The sequence below is a fragment of the Cibotium barometz genome, chromosome 14 (assembly GCF_041138505.1).
Source record: "Cibotium barometz isolate CiBa-2024 chromosome 14, ASM4113850v1, whole genome shotgun sequence".
NCBI classification, from domain to species: Eukaryota; Viridiplantae; Streptophyta; class Polypodiopsida; order Cyatheales; family Cibotiaceae; genus Cibotium; species Cibotium barometz.
In genome coordinates, this window is record NC_141059.1 from 16,312,483 (window position 1) to 16,320,707 (window position 8,225).

The 8,225-nt window shown below is 39.3% G+C and overlaps 1 protein-coding gene across 2 annotated transcripts; it reads left to right on the top strand.

Moving 5' to 3' along the window:
• Nucleotides 1–2,611: 2,611 nt before the first annotated feature.
• Nucleotides 2,612–5,502, top strand: LOC147631714 (pentatricopeptide repeat-containing protein At5g66631-like). Of its 2 annotated transcripts, XM_086808225.1 has the most exons (2): nt 2,699–2,839; nt 3,239–5,502. In XM_086808225.1, the coding sequence occupies exon 2, from the start codon at nt 3,632–3,634 to the stop codon at nt 5,339–5,341; it is 1,710 nt and encodes a 569-aa protein (XP_086664351.1). In that variant the 5' UTR covers nt 2,699–2,839; nt 3,239–3,631; the 3' UTR covers nt 5,342–5,502. The 2 variants fall into 2 exon arrangements, with proteins under 2 accessions (XP_086664350.1, XP_086664351.1); XM_086808224.1 differs by having other exon boundaries at nt 2,612–5,502.
• The last annotated feature ends 2,723 nt before the right edge of the window (nt 5,503–8,225 follow it).

The window sequence follows — 8,225 nt, forward strand, 5'->3', positions numbered from 1 at the left end:
AGCTACTCACTTGGGGCCTCATATCATAATATCCTAAAACTTGGCTATTCCGGAATCACATTAAGGGTAGATCGACTCACTCGGGGCCTCATATCCCAATATCCTAACTCTTGGCTACAATTCCTCTGAGTCTGACTAGAACAATTCTTACACAAGAAAGGCGAAGGATTCCACTAGGTGTTTCCCTTCATAAATCTTTCAAGTAGGTCACATCAAGCGGCTCCCCCAGGCTTAACAAGATGTCGTGACTCCTTGATTATGAAGTCAATTCTTCTATCCTTATTATGATTGCCAACTAAACTACTCAGCTCCTTTGAATCTGGCTAGAACAATCCTTACACAAGAAAGGTGAATGATTTCACTAGGTGTTTCCCTTCATAAATCTTTCAAGTAGGTCACATCAAGCGGCTCCCTCAGGCTTAACAAGATGTCCTGACTCCTTGATTATGAAGTTAATTCTTTTATCCTTATTATGATTGCCAACTAAACTACTCATCCTAGGTTTTTCTCGTTCTAATAACATAAATTTATTTCGTTTGGAAAGTATTGCAACCATTCGTCGATTGTCCACTTTCTAGTGTTGATCATTTTTCTACTTTAGCCAAATCCATAGGCTTAGCCTAGTGCCATCTAATCCCATGGGTCTAGTCTTCCGCTCACTCACTATACCTATAGAGCTAGTGTGAACTCAAACATCCATAGTTAAAAATTATCACTTTATTGATACACACCACTTAAAAACTTCACTTTACTGACACACACCACTTAAAAACAACTTCACACATTCACTCCTTTGTAAAAAATAGTCCTTTCTAAAGAAAACATATAACATACATTTCTTTTCCATAATATGCATATCACATATGCATTAATGTCACATCATCATCATTAATCTCCTTGCACCATGACTGTTATCCTTAGACTAGGACAATATGCACAATGAGTCCAAACACTCTTGGAGGACCATTGTGATGACTGGAGAAGTCCTACAATGTGTCACATCAACCTCAATAGAAGTGCCAAATAATTCTAGGAGTCACTTCTATTGGTTGTCACTTCTGCCATGAGCATAAACTTTCTAGGTATGTACCGGTGTTAGGAGTCAGGTATGTCTAGTACTAGTACCCATACTTAGCTCGTCACACATTACCCTACCTGTTTCACTCTGGAGCCACTTCTTGTCCTCACACCAATCATGCCAGGAGCACAGCCACATTCAATCGAGATACACCACATATAATACCCACTTAGCAATCCATAAACCTGTGTGGTTACAACATTCCAAACAAATAAATATGCATCACTGAATACATCATTCCAAACAAATAAGCAAATTTTTAATCAAAATACACCATACACCATTTAAAACAGTGTAAACCATCGCTGGCTTTCATAAACAAACACATATGCATCACATGAATACATAATTGCAAATAAATAAGCAAAATTTCAATCAAAATACATCCATCATATTCACATTTAAAGCAATGTAAACCATTGCAAGTTCAATGAGACATCACAACTCTCCAATCAAAAAACTCTAGTCGAAACTTTGAGTAAACTAAATTCCTCTAGCCACAACATATCCTCAGCTCTTATGAAGATTCTTCCATTTTTGATTAAGTCTCAATTCCATAAGACAATCCAATCAACATTGCTTAAGGTCCTTTATGTACAAAGATGGTCATTCTAATGTCATTGGCCTACGTCTCTTATTTGGGGCTTAACTTTATATTGAAAATCTCTAAGGATCTTTTGTTTGCTATTAAGAATTTTTCTTCCTTGAAGGTCCCTAGAAAATATTTTAGTCTTGATTTCTCAACAAGTTCATTTCTCTTGATATCATCTTCACAAATCTAAAGGATTTGACTTCTTTGAATTAAGCACATCAATACTTTACTTGTTCTTGACTTTGATCATGGTCCTTATTCACCATAAAAAATTATTTAATTTAGTGTCTATTAGGACACTCAAGACATTACTTACCCTAAACTCGATTAAGGTACTCTTAATCTCCTTGATTTAAGGGTTGATCAGGACTTTCTCTCTGAAAATAGGATATCCTTGGGAGAGTTTTATACAACTTGATTTTCTAAAGTCACTTCTAGGGTTTTAATCTATTCTTAAAAAACTTGCAAGGGGTTTGTAAGAAAAAGAGCAAGGCTCTATAGATGGAGGCATGTGAGGGGACTAGCTAGTGCGAGTCTCATTGGTTTGTTTCACTCACTTTGGGCGGAGAAATCGCACGACCGTGTTGAAATGTTGGATGTTGATGAATAAACTTGAGAGATGATCTATGGGGCTTTACTAGTAAGGGTTGGACCGTGCCACTTTGATCTCCTTTTGGACTATCACCTTAGCCCTATTGTTAGGGTGTTTGAAGTCCATGGATGAGGTCGTAGGTTCAAACCAATGTTCGCAAAAAATATTTTTCCCAGCAATTCAAAAAACCTTCAATCTCAAATTATTGTAAGTTTTTTCCTAAATTTTAAAGGTTTTTAGCAAAATTATAACTAAAATCCCTTAGAATTTGTAGGTTTTTGTGAATTGTTATTTTTAAATTTGAAACTTATTTTTGTTGGTTTTTAGTGAACACTTGAACTTCAAACTTGTCAGAGTTGTAATTTCTAATTCTCCAAACTAAAGAAAATAAAAAATCATTTTGGACGTTGTGCATCCTTGCCCTAACGTGATAAACTAACACCACCGAGGTTTTGAATTCTGAGGTGCTGGCGCCAGAGCGATGGCATGCATTTTTGCATGATGGGTTGAGTTGGGCGAACTTCTGCTGGAGGTTCATCATCATCATCATCATCATCATCAATTTCAAGTGTCCTGAGTGAGCTGAACTCTTTCGTGCCTTTTTTTTTCCCTTGTCCCTGTTGTGGGACAGATCAGCCTCTTTGCCGTACAAATATTGGCTCCGCTTTGCTTTCAATCAAGGGTTTTTTCTGCAACCCTAATAAGTTTTTAGGGTTTACTTTTTTGATGCAGACTTCAACACCTGCATTGTTTAGTTTAGTCAGAGTTTAATGCTGACTTCTGCAGAGGTTACCGGAAACTGTCAGCTAGTGAAATTTAAATGAAACTCTTGCCCAGAGCTTATCTAGGGTTTAGCCTAGGGTTTAATATAACTTAAGCCCTAGTCTAAGTTAAATGAATAGAATATTACCAGACCTGACCTAGGGTTTAGCCTAGTATTTAATGCAAATTTGCTTAGTCTTGGGTTTCGATGCAGCGTTTCATATGTAGACCTCGTCTGCTCCCCTTTTTCAGACGTGTTTTACCTGCATTATCCAACATTAAGGTGAAGCCGCCCACAGAATGTTTGCCCTTCTCCTTTGAAGCCCTCAATCATCTGAGTTTTTTCTGCTCCCAGCCGTCTTCAGATCCAAACCCAGGAATATCCACACCTAGACAGCGGTCGAGACATTCATTAGCCATTTTTCTCAAAAGAACAGAGGATACCAGAAAATTGGTGGATTTGCTGAATGAAAAACCATGGGATGAAGACACTCCAGATGCCTTGAAGGAGTTGAATGCAAATCTTACTGTTTTCGTAGTCTCTGAGGTTATCAAGATTTGTGTTGATCTTGACACAGCTTTAGAGTTCTTCAAATGGTGGAAGGCCATGGACGGCAACGAGCCAGACAGCTATGTGTATGCGGCCGTGATGAACCGATTGGGAAAAGCTGGACAGTTAGAGGAGATGGAAGCAGTAGCCAATGATTGTGAATCCAATGGCATGGTAACGGTGGGCACATTCACTGTACAACTCTCGTCTTATAAGAGAATGGGGTGCTTTGATGGGGCGTTACGCACCTGGAGGCGCATGGAGAAGTTTGGAGTCATGCCAAACTTGGTGTCATACACTACCATGATAGATGTGTTTGCCACTATGAAAATGTATGATGAAGCTGGAGACCTTTACCTGCTGTTCTTGTGGGAAAGATTCTTTCCCAATGTGAAGACGTTATCTATTCTTATCTATCACCTTGCGGAGGCTGGCAAAGTGGATGCAGCCTTGGTGATATTCAAGGATTTACTAAGTGTCAAGGTGAAGCCGAATGCGATAACTTATACTGCCTTGATGGGAGGTTATGCGAAGGTTGGTAACATGGATGCTGTTGTGAACCTAGTGCGACAGTTCAAGGAAGTTGGTAACAGACCTCACCAAGATTCTTTCAGAAGTTTTTTTCTGTACTTGCTGGACCAGCAAAGGGTTGAAGATGCAGATAGAGTGATGCTTGAACTCTGGCCAGAATCCTCCTATGAGGACCGGAAAGGGATTATTTTTGAATATCAGGCCAAATTGGGAAGGGGTGGGTGCGGTCGTGATGGGGGTGTGGAGTTGATGACAGAAGATGCTGATGCAGATGAAAATGAGGACACTGAGAGGTCTTTGACAAATCCTACCTCTGTGTGGAACTATGTTGGTTTGATCCGGTGTCTGACTCCGTGGAGGCCCGCGACAGCCGCAGCCCTTGAACATGCTAATGTGAAATGGGATGGTCACTTGGTAGCAGAGATCATGAAACGTATCAGAAGGGCGGAGGTGGGTTGGAAGTTTTTCATCTGGGTCGAAGGGCAACAAGGCTTTAGTCATGACAAATTTACCTACAATAGAATGATTGCATTGCTTCTGACCGATGCAAACTTTGTGTATGTGAAGCAACTCTTGGTGGAAGCCCAGAGCAAGCATTTGGATCTTTCTTTGCACACATACAACAATATTCTTAAATTTTGTGGGTTGAAACGTGAGGCGGTTGTGGCCCTTGATGTGTTTGACCTACTGGAAAAGGCAGGACTACGACCAGATAGAGTGAGCTACCAGAACTTAGTACATGCCCTTCACAAGTGTGGTCGGTGTTGGCGGGCGGCCACCGTTTTTGCCAAAATGCAGAAAGCAGGCTTCCTTCCGGATGCCATTATCTATTCTTTTGTGGTTTGTGGCTTTGCAAAAGCTGGTCACATGAAGTATGCCAAAGCATTCTACAAGAGGATGCGTGCATGCGGGTTTGAGCCAAATGAAAAAATTTATGAGGCATTTATTAGTGGATTCTATCAAACCGGGAGGCTAGACAAGGCCGAGCAAGTGTTTTGGCAAATGAAGAGAGACGCCATTGCACCTTCAGGGCAAGTGTATGATTTGATGATAAAAGTCCTCAGGAAGGCCCGTAAGAGCAAAGAACTCCGTAAGATTGAAGGTGAGAGAAATGCTATGCCATCCATAAAAGCTGCAGAAAAGAGGCAGATTTTCGAGAAGTTTCTGAATTTCCACCAAATCTTCACGAAAAGTTTTGCTGAGGGCAATGATTTGCAGACTGTTGCAGCAGGCTGAATGCCTTTTTTGAGAAACATGAGGCTTTAGGGCAGCAGTTTCTCAATAGTCATGACTGTGGTCAGGGTATTCATACTTGAACTACTTTTTCAGCTTTAAGTCGGTACCCTTGATACAACTGGAATTTCACTTACATGCAATAACATATCATGTTTTGAGCTGGCTGCTTGGCATGCAGTGCCTCTGCGCGGGGCCATGAAACCGGTTTTTGTTAAGATGTGATGTGGGATTTATCTCTGGCTTACTCAAGATGCTAGATTTTTAACTCAGTATACAATTAGAACCCCTATGGGTATTGGGTGTGCTGTTTTCCTAGCAAGTTTATCTTTCTTCACACATGAATTAAAAACAATACTTACTTTGCCCAAATTGTCCTTTATAAAGTTTACTGCTGAGATGGTCCCAATTTGCACTTATACTTGATAATTAATCAAACACTTGCCCTTTAGGATTTAGGGGTTTATAATTTAGGATTGAGGGTTGGTGTAAAATCAGGGTTTAGGTGTGAGGGTTCTGGAGTGGGAGAAGTGGAGAAGGAGAAACTTGCTTAAGTCTTGTTTCAAAGAAATGTTTCATGACTTCCTCTCTTGGAATGAGAATACGGTTTAAAAATGAAAATAATGACATAGATGCTACCCCTAGATACCCCTCAGCAAATTTCACACTGGTAGGCATTTGCTTATAAGATATCAACATCCCCATGCTTGATCTTTTCAGCCATACCATTAATGGCATGGTCATGATAAAGTTCACATGCTTTCCACAACGACTACTAGTTGAGTCCAGATTCAAATGTGATCCTCCACAGGTTTCATTGCTTGTAAGTGATGACTTGGATTACTTGTAGACCAGTTATCTGCAAACTCTACTGAAGTAGTTTTCTAGCATTTGTCCAACGGTTTTGTGTGTGTGCATGTGTGTTTGTGTTGGCATGTACGCAGGCATGTGGTGAATGCGTGTGCGTGTGCGTGTGTGAGTGAGAGAGAGAGAGAGAGAGAACTCAAATAAAACTGCTATTATCATATGGCCATTGAGCAAGGTGTCTTTCATTTGCCCATTTCAGCAATGTCCTCTTCTTCATAGATTAGTAATACACAATATTAAAGGAGAGGATACCACTAAAGGAGCATATAGTAGTCTTCATGATCCCTTACCAGCATATAGAAGCTCCATGCTCCAAAATCAACATTAAAAAAGCTATACAAGAATCACATATTCAAAGCTCTATTGATTGATAGAGAAGTTTAAATGGCTAAGATGCTTTCTAGGTACATGGAAACTCCATAATCTTAAATCTCCTCAACCACGTCATTCGTGTAAGTGTAGTCAAGGATGGCGTCAATGTTGCACATAGCAAGGTACACCATTGTATGAGAAAGTTAACATTGAAGACAACCCATGACTTTCCAAGTAGACATTCCAAGTAGACACTACATTGAGAGAATGAGAATTCACATACTAGCCCATGGCAATTCTTGTTCTTCCTCCTCACCCACATGAGAGGATTTACCACCAAAAGGGATAGTGCATCCTTTTGGTGATCTTGGATCTATCACCACACAAACGGGCTGCCAAGCTCCATGCCTTTTTTAATTAAACCTTGCACCAAGCTGCTTTACAAAAATCATCATAAAAACTTTATAAAAATCATTTCATACAAAAAAATACAAAATCTACCAACAGAAAAACATAGTTTTTTTTAATAGCTTGAGAAAAATAACCGTGTCTAAAATCAATTTCAAGCCTGAAGGAAGAACTAGAGCAGAATAAGTTTAGCAGAATAGACGTGTTTGAAATAAGTTTCGAACCTTTGAGAAGCACTATAGACCGTTTTATTACAATAAAACCCTATGATGCGAACTCGATCCAGACTAGTTATCGGAGACAAGAATACAATCATTTGTATTGCATCAAACCACATCTCCTCAAACCCACCCAACCTTCTGTGTCCCAATAAACATGTATTCCACCTCCATGTGATGTTTCCTTTTGAAAACCACATCGAGCTTGCCAATGAGATTATTCCATGCGTTGAGCAGACCATATGGGCTAAGCTGCCCTCTTTGGCAAAGTAAGGTCCCTGAGCCTTCAAAATGTGCTGCAAAGTAAAGTCCATATCATAAGTACTTTAAAACTTAGAAAAAATAAAGGCACTTTTAGATATAGTTTTATACAAATTTGGAAAAACTCTTACCATGTAGTGGGTGATACTATTATGAACCCAAGCTTCTACCATTGATTTGTAAAAGTTTTTAACAGTGTTCGTGAAATTTAGTGCAACATCTATTGTAATTGTTATCTTTTGCAAAAGAATTATCAAGGTATCTTTTGAATAGGATCCCACTTTGGATCCAAGTAGGCCGTTTTTTCCTTGCGTATTATAAGTTGGTAAACGAGTTAGGGCACCTTCCTTTCCTGTCTTTGCAATCCAATTTTTCTTTCCATCCTTTGACTTTTTTCTAGATTTTATGTAATATAGGCATGGAAATTCTTCCTTGGATCCACATAACACACCAAACATGCACTTTAAAGTTTTCAAATCTCCTGTGAGATGCCATTGTACATTGTATTCACTAAATTGATTTTTTTAAGACTTCTCCCCTTGTCTGATATTCAACCACATTTGGTATACTTGTCAAGTTATATATTTCATGTTCTTCTTTTGGAACTTCAAAAGTAGCAAGCCACCATATGTCATTTTCTGATTGAACACTGAAATAATCTGAATGCTCTTTTGTGATGTGCAGACTACTCTAGGCTCTACTTATTATTAGGGTCAAGATTACCCTCTCTAACTTTTGTGATATCCGAACTCAAGGCTCTATTCATTAGGGTGTAGCCTACCCTCTCTAATTTTTATCCTTTGACAATATCACATTCGTCG

Coding starts and splice junctions, on each gene's coding strand:
- LOC147631714 (XM_086808224.1), top strand. CDS start 3,233: ATGCAGCGTTTCATATGTAGACCTCGTCTGCTCCCCTTTTTCAGACGT.